We start from the raw sequence: 15,791 nt of genomic DNA on the forward strand, positions 1-15,791 counted from the left end.
AGGGAGGGAGGGAGGGAGGGAGGGAGGGAGGGAGGGAGGGAGGGAGGAAGGAAACTTACTTATATTAACCAATAGTTCACTATTATTCTCTGGGGAAGTGGAGTTACTGAGACACACACACACACACACACACACACACACACACACACACACACGGCAAATACTTTACCACTAACTAAGCTAAACCCCCAGGCCATTATTAGTTTCGGTTTGTTTTGCTTTGCCTTTTAAGACAGGGTCTCTCTATTACATAGCTCTGGCTATCTTGGAACTTGCTATATAGACCAGGCTGGCTCGAAGTCACAGAGATTCACTTGAGTCTGACTCATACAAGCTGGGATTAAAGGAATGCACCACCACACCTGGTCCCATTATTACTATTTTCAATTAAAAAAGAAAAAAAAGTTTAAAAGTTAAGTTTGCTCTTTTATACTAATTTTACTAATTTAAGATAAAATTATTTAAAGTAAAGTTTGAATATTAACTATGGTTTTTAACACCTACAGGCCAAGCTCCTACAAATATTTAATTGACTTTGTATTCATTTTCAATAGTTAAGGATATTTTCAAAATGCCACGTTCTTAAAATATTAGATTCAATTTCTTAAAAGACTTCACTCTAAGATCTTTAACTACCTTAGGTTTTCCTCTACCAATAAGTAAAGCAGCAAGCAGTATGTTGCTACACCGCGAGCCTTGCAATACACATGAACCCACACACTGAACACACACACTTGCTAGCAGACCAACAAACAAGGGAGATATGAATAATGCGTGCTTAAAATGAAATGCTCATCAACTCTCAATTATCTGAAAACATCCTCTCCTGAACTCACCTGAGATTTGGCCTAACACAAGCTGAGAATCGTGTCACAAGCTGTAACACCAGCAGCCAGGAATCTGAGGCTGGAGAATCTTGAGTTCAAATCTAGCCTGGACATAGAGAATTTGAGGCAGTCTAGCATTTATAAAGGAGCATCTTGGGGGGGGGGGGTGATTGTTTGTTTTATTTTTAAACAAGGTCTCACTGTATAGATCAGGTTGGCCTCAAACTCAGTGATCTATCTGACTCTAACGGTGTGTGATACCACACCCAGATAAAATTTTATTACAAAATAAAGAAAAAAATACAAAGATTTCTTCTTTATCGATGTGCCTCAGTTTTCAACTTTTATCAAGCTACAAGCCTATGCTCTGGTTTGGTATTAACTCTAACAAGTCTTGCTGCTGGGCAGAACTGCTAGCTTATCTGCACATGACTGAAAGGTTAATAACAGAGCAACAGACCATGAAAGAACCAAAGAAGAAGAACTGCCTAACAGCCCTGTTACAGCAAATGTGGAAGACAACCATGATGACCCTTTAAGGATGTAGTCTCATGTCACTAAGAGATACTGCTCATGTTTTTCTACTCGCCACCCTGGTGCTTACAACAGCACCTGGTTTGTAGGCATACAATGCAATAAAGCTAAATCATTAGCCAACTTGGTATGTTCACTACTCATATTTCATGGACATGCCCCAAAGAAAAACAATCCTTCCCAAAATTAAGTTTACAGACTGCATTTGAATGCTACACTTGACAATGCAATTCTCATTTTTAACTATTCTATTATGCTGAAATTTTTAAAGTAGATCAGTTCTAATGGAAAGAAAAATAAAATTTAAATGTCTATAAAGACCTAATGCCTATCCCCTTTCTACTTTACGTCAAATATAAAAATATTACAAATAAAAGAAAATTTTAAATAATAAATTCATTGGTAAAATCAAAACCAAAAGGTACTTCTGACCATTTAAGACTTGAAGAATTTTTGTAACTTTCTAACAGAATTTCTCTATTTTCTTTTTTTTTGCCTTTTTTTTTATTTTTTTATATTTATTTATTTATTATGTATACAATATTCTGTCTGTATGCCTGCAGGCCAGAAGAGGGCACCAGACCCCATTACAGATGGTTGTGAGCCACCATGTGGTTGCTGGGAATTGAACTCAGGACCTTTGGAAGAGCAGGCAATGCTCTTAACCACTGAGCCATCTCTCCAGCCCTCTATTTTCTTTTTTTATTTGTTTGTTGGTATTATCTCACCAAACAGCCCACGCTTGAATCTGAGATCACCTGACTGAATCTTGCAAGTGGTGTGATTACAGGCACGTACCACTGTAGCCATCTCACAGAATATTCTAAGAGGGTCTGGAGAAAACAGCTAACTTCTTACAGGATCCTCTCATCTGTCCACACACACAGCAGGTCTTCCTTGGTCATTCCACAAGGTAAAGAAATAGAAGTACACTGCATCCGTGAAGGAGCACTACTTCAAAAGATGCTGTGTACCAAGTTCCGGGGGCCAAGTCAAGCTTCACACAACTACACTTCTATTCCTAACACTGTAGAGGTAAGAGGAGTTTAAGGCACACACAGCAATACTCTGTCTCAAAAAAATATTTTCAGGCCTGGGGAGATGGCTCAAAAATGGGTAGAGCACTTGCCACACAAGCCTGATGACCTCAGGAGTTCAGTCCCTGAAACTCACGTAAAGGTGAAACGAGAGAACCGACTCCAAAAGCTGTTCTTTGACTTACACACACACTCCAATGACCACTCTCCCCTCACATACACATATCATAAATACACACAATAATAAAGTAAATCTAATATTTTACAGAGGATGAGTACAATTCCACACTACTAAAATTTCAGCCCCTTACTCAGACTACAGAATAGAAATTTTTTAAAAAGTTAAAATTTCATTATTCATAGTATCTAACATCCTAGAAATAAGAAATATGAAAATCTAGATTTCACTAGTACTTTCTTCTCTTTTCTAAAAATATCCAAATGCTTATCTAATTGCTAATTGTGTATTATGTCCAAATAGATACAGCAATGCTTTCGTTTTCTTTTGTTTAGTATCTTTACAATATTAGCTACAATTAAGAGATGCTCAAATATATTCTGGACAGTAAACATAAAAATCAGTGAGTAGACATTCTTATTCTCATAAGAAATCCTTAAAAGAGTAAAGCAGTTGTTATGGGGGAAGGAAAAGGTAAGACTTACTTCTTGATACAATTGGTCATGAGAAGATGCACATCTTGTCTTTCATCTAATAACAGCATTGCTCCTAAATACCCAATGCGTTTGTCTGTGAATTTTTGTGAGGCGATTAGCTTGAGGCACTCCAACTACAAAAAAAAAAGAAAAAGAAAAAAGAAAAGGAAAACAAAAAAGAAAAAAAGAGGGGTGAACAGAGAAGGAAAAGCATTGTTTTTAATTCACAATTCACAGGGACTGGAGTTTGAATTTGTATGTCTCAGCGATTAAGAGCAAGCAAACACTTGCTGCTCTTGCAGAGGACCTGAGTTGGGTTCACAAGACCATTATCAGGCAGGTCACTACTGCCTGTACCTCCCAACCCAGGGACTATGACTCCCCTTTTTGCTCTCCTCAGGCATTTGCACACATACATACACATAAAACAATAAATCTTTTTCAAAGATTTGGTTCTATTTTGAGAATCAGAACACTTAACAACTGGAAATAAAGCACTCAATAGTATCTTAAAAATCAAAATATACAATGAATTCAAGAATTTTGATATAACATTGAAAGCACTACATTTAGGGTTTAAACCAAGGAATCAAACGCAGAAAGAAAATAAAGTCTCCAGAGCAAAATGCCATAGTGATACTAATCTAAAATGTCTTCTATATTTTTTTTTCTTCTTCAGGTAATTATTGGAAAAGCTCTTGTCTAGCATGTGTGATGTCCTGGGGGTCACAAAACAATAAAAGACAGCTACCCTTAACTAAACTCTTCAGGGCTAAGAGCCTTTATAAGTGAGACTGGGCCTTTCCTGAAAGTCACAACTACTCAGATACACTTTCAGGTTTCATCTGGACAAAAAAAAAAAAAAGTCAAACATTCCCTCTGGGCTAGTGTTTTTCAAAGGACATCCACGAATCAAACTCCCAAAGAGAGGCTTTTAAATTACACTCCCACATCAGATACCCGTTAATTACTAAAGCACCTCAAGTTAGGTGACTGACTACAATTACAATGCTAAGATCCCAAGACCAGAATCAAAAGAGAAAGCAAACTTTCTGTAAAGGGGGTTGGAGCAGGAGAGAGAAGAGGGAAGTAGCAGCCCTGCCCTTCCTGCAACATATTCTATTCAAAATTTAAAAACAATTTCTGAATAGAAGTTGACGTCAATGTGTGCAGAAAGGGCCTTGCTGGTGAAGGAAACAATCAGAAGCTGAAATGTTAGCAAAGTTTCCCTTTGAAGCACGCTTAGTAGGGCAGGCCTGTAATCTGGGCATGGCCGAGATGAAGGCAGAAGGGTCAATTCAAGATCAATCTCAGCTACACAGCAAGTCTGAGGCCATCCTGGGCTATATGACACACTACCTCTCAAACACACTGTATCAAAAATTCTACTTTAAGTTTATTTTTCAAACATTCCATTGAATAATTCTACAACAATTTTGTCAAGGAAGAAAATACCAAGATTCAAATATCACAAAAGTCTCCATTATCATTACTGAACCTTGCTCATGGTCAACTCCACATATTATGCAAATAAGCATTTTATTTAAATTATCTAGTGAGCAAGCCACACTCTTTTAGGCATCGCGCATATCATTAGGAATGTGTTTTAAGACTGTCACACAAGTCACCATTTCTTTCTTTATTGAGATATATTTTGGAAATCATAAAGGTGAATTTCATTTGTTTGAGCTATTTTTGTTTTCTGTGAGCTGCCACCATTCACACCACCCCAGAGCTGGAGTTACTGGTATTCATGAGACCATGCCCAGCTTGTTAAGTAGGTTGGGATTTGAACTCAGGTCCTCATGGTTACACAATAAGCACTCCTAATTACTAAGCCATCTTGCCAGCACTCACTTTTTTTTTTAATTTTATTTTATTTTATTTTTGAGACAGGGTTTGTCATTGGCCTTAGGGTAGGCTAACTGGCCAGTGAGTCCCAAGGAGTCTCCAGTCTTGCATCCCAGCCCTGAGATGGCAAGGGCACACTAAGACACCCAGATTTTTCTACTTGGTTCTACAGACCAAGCTCAGGTTCTTTATGATGGCTGCACAAGCACTGTACTGACTAAGCTAGCTCCCCAACCCTAGTCTCACTATATTCATATCCCAGACAATCTTAAAAGGAAACTGACTTTTATACCAAACTATGTGGCCAAATTCAAAAGACAAATAAATGCCCCTTGGAAAACATATTTGCAATTCATTTCACATTCATAAGGCCTCCTACCAAATGACTGTGGAAAAAGACCAAAAATCCAATATTAAAATGAAAAAAAGATTAGGCCAGACAATTCATAGAAAACAAAAACAGTTCAAATAAATACAGTTAACCTCATAAAACAAACACAAATTAAGTTATAAGATATTGAACTGCATACTAAAAAGCATGAGCTATATGGTTTATAAAAGAAGCTTCAATAAAGGTGGTTAAAGAGACGTATAAATCCCCACCATGCAGAGATACTTAAGGACAAGGATTATTTTTATTCACATCCAATTTTGTGGTTGAAAGCAAAGCCATCTTTGGTTGTGAAAAGCCTGGCATAGAAGAAGATGTTACTTTTAAGATTTATTTTTATACAGAGATTGGTGGCACATGCCTTTAATCCCAGCACTCGGGAAGCAGAAGTGAGCAGATATCTGAGTTCCAGGCCAGCCTGGTCTACAAAGTGAGTTCCAAGATAACCAGGGTTACATAGAGAGACCCTGTCTCAGAAAGTGACTTTAAAAAAATTTTCTGTGGGGCTGGAGAGATGGCTCAGTGGTTAAGAGCATTGCCTGCTCTTCCAAAGGTCCTGAGTTCAACTCCGGGCAACCACATGGTGGCTCACAACCACCTGTAATGAGGTCTGGTGCCCCCTTCTGGCCTGCAGACATACACACAGACAGAATATTGTACACATAATAAATAAATATTTTTTAAAATTTTTTTTATGTTTTTATGTTTATTTTTATGTTTTATGCATATGTCTGAATGCAAACGTATGTATGTATACATGCATGTGGATTGCCCTCAGAGGGTAGAAGAGGGTGTACTGACTAGTTTTATGTCAATTTGACACGTTAGAATCATCAGAGGGGAAGGAACCTCAATTGAGAAAATATCTCCATAATATCAGGCTGTCAGCAAGCCTATAGGGCAAAATATACTACTATGAACACATCATAGAAGTTGGAGGGAAAACGAAAACATATTTTTTTCTGTTGCTGGGAACTGATCTCAGGGTCTTCTGAGAACTAGGTAGGCAAGTACTCTATCATGCAGCTACATGCCCTAGGCCAAAGAAGTTTAATGTTTGTTTGTTTATTGTTGCTGATTTGCAAGACAGCATTTCTCTGTAAAGTTTTGGCTGTCCTGGAACTCAATGCAGACCAGATTGGCCTCAAACTCAGAGACCCACAGGACTATGCCTCCCAAGTGATGGGATTAAAGGTGTGCACCACCACCACCACCCAACAAGAAATTCTTTTTTAATTTGTATGAGTATTCTGCCTGAGTGTCTATCTCTGCACCACATCTCTGCCTGGGATCTACAGAGGTCAAAAGATGGCATCAGATTCTCTAGAACTGAAGTTATGGGCAGTTGTGAACCACCATGTGGGTGCTGGGAATTGAACCTGGGTCTTCTGCAAGAACAGTTTTTAGCCACTGAGTCATCTCTTCAGTCCCTGAGTAAGGATGCTGATATACTGATATGGATTACTATTCAGGACAGATGAGTGCCCAATGCAAACAATGTGCTACAATCACCTGCAGATGGACAATGTACATTATGTATCTGGAAGAATGTTTATTAAGAAGTTGAGCCACTAGTGGCCTACGGAACAAGTAAGTGATGGAAAGATAATAGAAAAAAGAGTTTTATCCTAATCCTGCACCTTTCAAATTTAGAATCAGTTACACTGTCATTACCTATTCCAAGGAAAAATAATAAAAATAGACTAGGGAAGAATAATTCATTAATGAAAACAGAAATGGGCTGGGCGGTGGTAGCACATGCCTTTACTCATGCACTCGGGAGGCAGAGGCAGGCAGATTTCTATGAGTTCGAGGCCAGCCTGGTCTACAGAGCAAGTTCCAGTACAGGCTCCAAAGCTACAGAGAAACACCATCTTGAAAGATGGAGGGAGGGAGGAGCGGACAGACGGACAGACAGAGAGAAAGAGGGGAGGGAGGGAGGGAGGGAGGGAAAGACCAGAAATGGAAGTGGCTGGTGGTTAGAAAAGCTAACAGAATTGAGGGGGAAATTACTTCTATATAATGAATGGTAATATAACAAAAACTCATTTGAGTATGAGAACACTTTACAAAGTAAGACACTAGAATCTTAGGAAGATGTAATGCTTAGTTAAGAGGGGGGTGAATCAGTCTTTTAAGAGAAATTCATGAAGACTGATTATTATGAGACCTGTATAATTGCTGCAGGTGCTTGTAAAAGCTCCTGTGTGTTTGTTCCTAATCCCTAATCCCCACAAAAGCTTTGCTTTTTTTCTGCTAGCAATTACTTTATACCTCCTATCAAATTCCCCTTTGCCAACATCACTATTTAACTTACACTGTGGTATACTTGCCTTTCCATAGGAATCTCCACCTCTCTACTACCTCTAATTTCAAAGCCTGATAATGATCTCTTTCCTGTTCCCTGATTTTCTTTTTAACATTTGCTTCTAATTGGGAGACAGTGTTTTGAGATGGTATGATTACCACCAGCTTAATCCCTAAACACATCCTGCTCTAAATTAGTAAACTCCTGCAATGTAGCAACCAATGTGCCAGATATTGATACTCAAAGGAAATATATAATAAATGTTCTCTCTCTCTCTCTCTCTCTCTCTCTCTCTCTCTCTCTCTCTCTCTCTCTCTCTCACACACACACACACACACACACACACACACACACACACACACACACAGTCGTTACACATAAGATACTATGAAAACAAGGGTACCCAATTCTGGTGGGGAGAACGATCAGAGAGAGGCTCCTATTTCCTTACAAAACACATACTGGATTAGAAAGAAATCAGTCCAAATTAAGAGCTGGACCACTTTTACCCTAATTCCACTTAGGGGCAGGCATGGGTTTCCCATCACTGTCTTCCAGGGAATCATTAATTCTCTGTAGATGATCTTTGAAACAGCCTCAGAATCGTCCTAAGCAGATGCATTCAAGCCATTAGCAGCAAGTCTAAGAGACTTGAAGCTATCAGTCCTCTCCAGAACAAGCACAGAAGCTTAGGAATGATTCTTAAGATGGACTGGTGAGAACTGGCAGGCAGTTTTCAAAGTATAGGACAGTTCTAGGAAATTCTTTATTTTTGGTTTTACAGCTTTTTGGGACAGGAATTCTTGTATCCCAGGCTGACCTTCAACTACAGCTTCCTGTGTACCTCAAGGATGACCCTAAACTCTTCGACCCTCCTGCCTCCATCTTCCAAATGCTATAACTATAGCTATGTACCAGCATGGCTGGCTACTTCAAGGAAACTGTGATAGAGTAGACTTTAAATTGAGACTGTTTGTTCTAGATGATGTTTAATATTCCTTTTTAAAAGAAAACTTCAAACCAAAACAGAATTATTATTATTATTATTATTATTATTATTATTATTATTATTATTATTATTATTATTATGACAGGGTTTCTCCATGTAACTAGCTCTGTAGACCAGGTTGGCCTCAAATTCACAGAGACCCACCTGTCTCTGCCTCCCGAGTGCTGGGATTAAAAGTGTGTGCAACTACCGCTCGGCTATAAATTTTTATAAGAACTTTAGGTCTGAGGAGAAGGCTCAGTGGGTAAAGTGTTCGATGTGTAAGTATGAGGATCCCCAACCTTTATGTAAAAAATTAGGTTTGGGAGCTGGAGAGATGGCTTTGTAGTTAAGATCACTTGCTGCTCTTGCAGAGGACCTGGGTTCAATTCCCAGCACTCACATGGTGGCTCACAACCATCAGTAATTCCAGTTCCAGGCTATCCAGCAAGTATGAACATAAAAAGAAACAAGCATCTGGGTAAAACACTGATACACATAAAGTAAAATAGTTTTTATGAGCTTACCACCAAGCCTGACAAGCTGAGTGCAATTTCTGGGACTCATATGGTAGAAAGAACAGATTTCTACAAAATGAACTATAATCTCCACATACAAGTCATGGAGTACATGTGAACACACACACACATGAACAAATGGTGGCGGGTGGGTGGGTGTATAAATCTTTAAGAAGTCAGGCTTAGCAGCATGTATCTGTGATCCCAGAAATGGGGGTGGGAGGAAGACTAGGCCAAGGGCACAAGAGGCTGATCCCAAGCATGTACTACTACTCAGCCACTCTGGCTGAAACTGTGAGCTCCGGGTATATGAAAGAGATTTGTTCTCAAAAAGTGAACTGAAAAAGCAACTGAGGAGATAACCTACATCAACCTCTAGCCTCCACATGAGCCCACATGGCCACATGCACCAGCACATACATACCAAAAAGAAAGAAGCATCCAACAGGTTTCTGGTCTTGTCACACTTTTCTGAAGCAAATACCAATGTCCCATTTTATCCGTGTTTAAGATGGCTGTCCAGGGAAAAAAGGTGCTCCAATCTGTTAGCTTTTAGAAGAAACTTACAGGAAGTCAGGAGCACATGTGCATTTGCTTGAAAATTTAACAATGGAGCTTTATGCCTATTTGTTTTATTTTACCATTTAAAAAAATTACACTCTAGTTAACAAACACACTTTCAAAAAACAAGCTTGTTACAATTACCACTATGTAGCCCAGCAACATCTTTACAGACAAGAAACCTTTTTTCTTTGTCAGAGAAAAAAAAAATCTCTAAAACCTGACATTCATATTAAGAATCACTTCTCAAAAAAAAAAAAAAAAAAAGAATCACTTCTCTTAAGAAAAATACCTATAAAGTATTTTATTCGAAAATATATAAAAACTCTAACACTAGCTGATACACCAACTACCTTTATCAGTCAACATTTTGCACTACTTAATGTGGGAGCTGGGTGATAACCCGACAATTTAGAACTCTGTGCATGCTAGGCTATCACTCTGTTAATAAACCTCAGATCTTTTTGTTTTGTTGTTTTCAGAATATCTCGTGTATTCTAGGCTGGCCTCAAAATCACAACGTAACTAAGAAATGACTCTGAACTTTTTGATCCTGCCTCCACCTTCCAGATGCTGGAACTATGAACTTGTGCCATTTGAACTGAACTCAAGGCAAATGGCATGTGCCAACTGAGCTATGGCCTCAGCCATTTTTAAAACCAGATGCCCAGGCTGGCTTTGCACTTGCAATCTTGCTTAAGTAGCTAGATCACAGGTCTGTACCACCAGACCTGGCTTATTTTTTTTCTTTCTTAAATATCATAATTTCAGCTGAAGCCTCTGCTTGTTAAGCCTCAGAGCCTTTTGCTTCCTCTCCATTTCAGAAGTAACCAACCATCCAGAACTGGTGTCCCTACTATACATGTAGAAAAGCTGCTTAAAGGGTTCTTCAAACATTACAAAAATACATCATATACCTGATCTTCTCACTCCCCATCAATACAAACTCTAATTCACACTTACAGTATCGTACACTCGTACACTCCTATCTGTGCCGCCTACTTGTGGATATAAACTTACCTATTTTTTAAAACTAATGTTTTACTAGGAAAAACAATGCTGCAATGAAGACAGTTATGCTGTCTCTGCATAATGGACAAGAACTGTTTTCCACTATATACAATTAAACAGCTTGATCAGGTGCTGGTTTTTCAGAAAGGTTTGTTTTGATTTGATCTTGCAAAAATGTACCGCCCTAAGGTAGCAACATTCACTTTCATCAGGGGGCACTCTATCATTTTCCTTCCTCAGACATCAGCAGTAATTCAGATCACCAGGTGTGGCAAGATGTAATAGTCTAATTCCCTTACACTCCCCTCTCATCAGCTAACCAAAAATTCTAAGAGGCAACTTCTCTATATGGATCATCAGATTACCAACAATTCTTTCAGAAGAAACATTGAAACGAAAAACAAAAATAAATGTTTCTTTCCTTCTATTGATCAGTTTCAAAATGAGTTAATTCTGTAGTCTTTTTTAAGTATGACCAACTTCGTTTAAATATTAGCTTGCTTTCATGGGTGCTAACTTGCTTGATGCTGAAGATGAACTTCTATGGCTGGTCACACATTTAGCAAGCTCTAGAGCCTGGATTCAACACCCACATGCTGGACTGGAGAAGGGCTTATCTTTTTTAATCAATTATACTATTAACCTCAGCACTCAGTTATCGGAGTTGGGAGTGTGACAGCCTCTTCCAATGACTACTGAAATCTCTATTAACAACCTCTGTAGCTCGTCTTTCTGGTCCCTGACACAGACTAATAATGGTTCTAACTTGCTTTATACACTTCTTAACATGCATTTAGGACCTGTCGTCATTCTAATAGGCTCAGGCTCTTTAAAAATAGAATAGCATTTGGAGATCACAATCTGGGTCTGTTAATGGTCCAATCATTGTTTTTAGGGCTTTTTCTTTTTCTTTTTCTTCAGAAAAGTCCCATATATCCCAGGCTGGCCTCTATAAAGCCTAGCATGACTTTTTAAGTTCTGATCCAGAGTGTTGGAATTACAGGTATGCATCATCACCCAAGACTTCATTTATCTAGGTAAATACCCTCCTACCTGAGCTACTTGCCCAGTTCCTCTTTATTAGGACATGTTAAGGGACAAAACAAAACAAGCTAATATATGTGTTCAAATACTGGTAAGGTCAATCTGCAATGCAAATGAAAAACTACAAAGGAAAATACAGAGTAGCTATTAATAAAAATCACTAATTAATTAAAAGAGAAAATCATGATTATTTCAGCACCCAGTGAAAGGGCATTTTATGAGATTAAATATTAAAGGTTTTCACATGATAAAGGATAACTACCTAAAGTCAATGACAGTCACCATATTTAGTCATAATATGTGGTTTAAGATTTTTAATAAGGATGCCTGATAGCACTGGTCCCCCCACACACACACATACACACTTTGTGTAAAACAGTGTCTCTCTATATTGTCCTGGCTAGTATGGAGCTCACTGGCCACCAAATCACAGAGATCCTCCTGCCTCTGCCTCCTAAGTGCTGTCTCTTTTTAATATGTAGTACCCACACAGTAGAGTAAGCAGATGAAAAAGTGTTGAGAATGATAAAGGAAAAAAGAATTGCCTTTGTTCTCAAACAATAGTAGTAATGACATAGAGAGCAACTCTAAGTTCAATAATGTTGCTAGGCAAAAAACATATATAAAACTATATTTCTTGGGGGGGGGGGGGATTCAACAATTAAAAGCACTGAATGCTCCTCCAGAGGACCTGGGACCAAAAAAGCAGCTAACAACCAGCTCTGACTCCAGCTCTAAAGTATCTGACACCCTCTTCTGGCTTCGTCAGACACTGCATGCACATGGTACATAGACATACAGGCAGCTAAGATATTCATTCACATATACCAAAAATAAGCAAATCTCAAATAAAAACTGAGTTGTTTAAAAAAAAAATTCCTTGTGACAACTGTTAAAAAAATTAAAGAAGAAACCATGTACATGCACACATATGCACAGACAGTCACATAAATCGTAAAGGATGATGTTTGTTTAGAATAGAAGCTTTAGAGAACCGGCAGATAAATGTCTCTTAAAATACATGGCAAGCACTGTGTTTATGAAGGAGTGGACAGTGATGCTACACTGACAGAGGGATGACTCACACACAGGAAACCAGACAAAGCAGGTAGGCTGAATCTAGGGAGACACAGAGAACAATGCCCAGCCCTCTGACTACCACCTGGCAACATGCATCAAAGCTTCTGATTTTTCTAAGCTATAGTAGAAGACCACATTTCTATGTGAAGTTCCTTCATTTTTATATATTTGCAGCAAATTCAAAACAATTTTCCAAATCAGAACTGTAGAAAAATTTGGTCCTGGAACAAATTTTCTACTTCTAAAATACACTTTAGATACTCAACTTGTGGTCAGCAAGATGGCATTGTCACCAGCCCTACAGACCTGAGTTCTATTCCTGAATCCACATGGAGGAGGGAGAAAGAGGCAATCCCTGCAAGCTGTCGTTTTACTGTCACGTGTGCACTGTGGGGTGTGTACACACACACACACACACACACAAATTAATATACAATAAGATTGTGTCTAAACCACACAAGTGAAAGGTTATGCACCTATGGAAATGTTTTATTATTTCTGGTATAAAACATTAAGGGGTACTGTTACTGACAGGAACCCTAATGATAAAAGACCTATGGAAGACAATCTCGTAGACTACATTATTTCCAAAAGCTGTTTGCTCTCCTCCAGGAAATGATAAAATAGGTAACATTTTATGTACAAAACATAAATGTCTAACATTTATTAACTTACTAATAATAAGTTAAGCCCTTATATAAATAATAATCCTAAGCCCTAAGAAGGGGTTAGGATTGTCTCCATTTTACAGATGAGGACACTGACACACAAAAGTCAAAGATCTTAAAAGGAAAAAGATGGAGGAGACAAAACAGGATAAAGAGGAAGAGAGGAAGAGAGTGAAGAAAAGGGAGAGAAGTCAAAGATCTTGTTCCAAATCACTCAGGAAAATAGGAAAGGTGGAATTCACCCTGGGCAGCCTGGCCCCTGCAGGCTTATTCCTGGACTCTGGCATTGGCCCATGGAACTAAACCCCTCTCCTGCTTTGGCTGACTCAACAACAGCTACTCTGGCCTGTTTTGAGTCACTCCTCCTAACTCTAACTTTGAACTATTGTTTTAGTCTTTTAAATCGATGCTAGAAGCTTTTACTCTCTTGGTCACATTGTGGTTTGGCAGGAATAAAATAAACAAACTTAATGGAAATAACTAGTTATAGAATTTAACCAAACCCAAAAACTGAATGGGGTTTTGTGATACAAAGATTGAAGTATAGTCTAGTATTTACTAGCTGAATGAATTTAAACAAGTCACTTAAAACTCTGAATTTAATTTTTTTTTCTGGCTCCCTCTCTATAGGACAAGAACTCATCTTCAAGACAATTTACCTATCTCAAGGTAAAATTTTACTGTAAAACTTAAATGAGATTTTTATTAAAGTGGCTACTAAAAATTTGACATTTTTTATGTGTCTCATTAAATTTTTCTTCTTGGCATTTTTGAGACATGGTTTTAGTATGTAGGCCAGGCTTGTCTAAAATTTGCTATATAGCCCAAGCTAGCCTTGAAAGTGCAGCAATCCTCCTGCCTTGGCCTCCCAAGTGCTGGGATTATAGGCATGCACCACCATGCCTGGCTCTTCACATTTTGTTTCTATTGACAGCATCATGCTAGACACTGCATTAAAAATTAAAAAGAAACAAGTGAAATTAGTTTTAATAATATATTTTATTTAACCAATTTATCTAAAGTATCATTTCAACATATCATCATAGAAAGTATTAAATATTTTACACTTCTATGTATGAAGCTTCTAAATACAGTATGTACTTTACACTTACAGCACATTTCAATTTGTATACATTTTCAGACGAAATGCTTTAACTGTTTTCAATTTCATAAAATATACAATTGATAGACTCACGTATTCAAGTTGCTTAAAACACATTTAAAAGTTGTCCAATAACTGAATTAGTACTCAAGAAAATTTTATTTTCCTTTTAATAGTCACCTTAGTTAAACGTGCCATACTTCACGAGCTCAATGACCACCATACAGCTCCTGACTAAAATAATAAACAGCCCATCTGACAAATAAAATGCAACACAGGGCAGCTGTTATACACAATTCAACAAGAATGGCTGCTACTCAAACAAGAAAGTGAGAGAATCAAGATATGAACCTCTTATGGGCATAATATAAAGGAAATTAAAGACATGAATAAGGAAAGGTAAGTAAAAGAAACAGAGTAATGGACTTAAAATTGTAATTCTTAGCCCCAAACAGAAAGATCTTTATTTTTTAACCAAAAATTTTTTTTTAAATATTTATTTATTATGTATACAATGTTCTGTCTGTGTGTGTATGTCTGCAGGCCAGAAGAGGGCACCAGACTTCATTACAGATGGTTGTGAGCCACCATGTGGTTGCTGGGAATTGAACTCAGGACCTTTGGAAGAGCAGGCAATGCTCTTAACCACTGAGCCATCTCTCCAGCCCCCTTTAACCAAAATTTTATCATCACTTTCTTGCATATACATACTTTTCAACTAAAAATTCAGTGTTTTATCAAATAATTAAGTTCCAAAATATCCCCCAAAAGTCAAAGTTACCAATTCCGTGAAACTAATTATTTCTAATGTGGTACTATGGACTTTACATACACTAGGCAAGAATTCCACCACTAATTAATCATGTTATAGAAATGAACTTTAACTTTGTGTGTATGTGTATACATGTACATACACAATTATCTTTTTCAAAATAAAATCTCCAACACCTTAAATCTACTATGATTTTAAATTCAAGAGCTTCCCCCCTTAGAACTCTCTTGAGGATATATAAATGTGCTATTCACAAGATATTAACAGTGGACATCTCCAAATGGAGAGATTCTGAGTCTTATCCTTTGCTTTTTTTAATCTCTATTTATAATATCAGACTTCTATAAATCTGACCTAATGCTTCAAATGAAAATCAACCAAGACTATATGGATGTCCATGTTTTCTATCATGCCATGCAGTATACAGTAATCATTTGAATCAAAT

At 37.7% G+C, this 15,791-nt stretch overlaps 1 protein-coding gene across 1 annotated transcript in view; it reads right to left on the reverse strand.

Moving 5' to 3' along the window:
- Positions 1-15,791, reverse strand: part of Ap1g1 (adaptor related protein complex 1 subunit gamma 1) — a 92,058-nt gene that overhangs the window by 45,791 nt on the left and 30,476 nt on the right. The window contains exon 3 of the mRNA XM_050143491.1: positions 3,062-3,186. Coding sequence (XP_049999448.1) covers positions 3,062-3,186 — 125 coding nt within the window. The remainder of the gene's footprint in view (positions 1-3,061; positions 3,187-15,791) is intronic.

Source organism: Alexandromys fortis, unplaced genomic scaffold (genome assembly GCF_014885135.2).
Source record: "Alexandromys fortis isolate MF-2015 unplaced genomic scaffold, M_Fortis_MF-2015_v1.1 scaffold_1, whole genome shotgun sequence".
NCBI classification, from domain to species: Eukaryota; Metazoa; Chordata; class Mammalia; order Rodentia; family Cricetidae; genus Alexandromys; species Alexandromys fortis.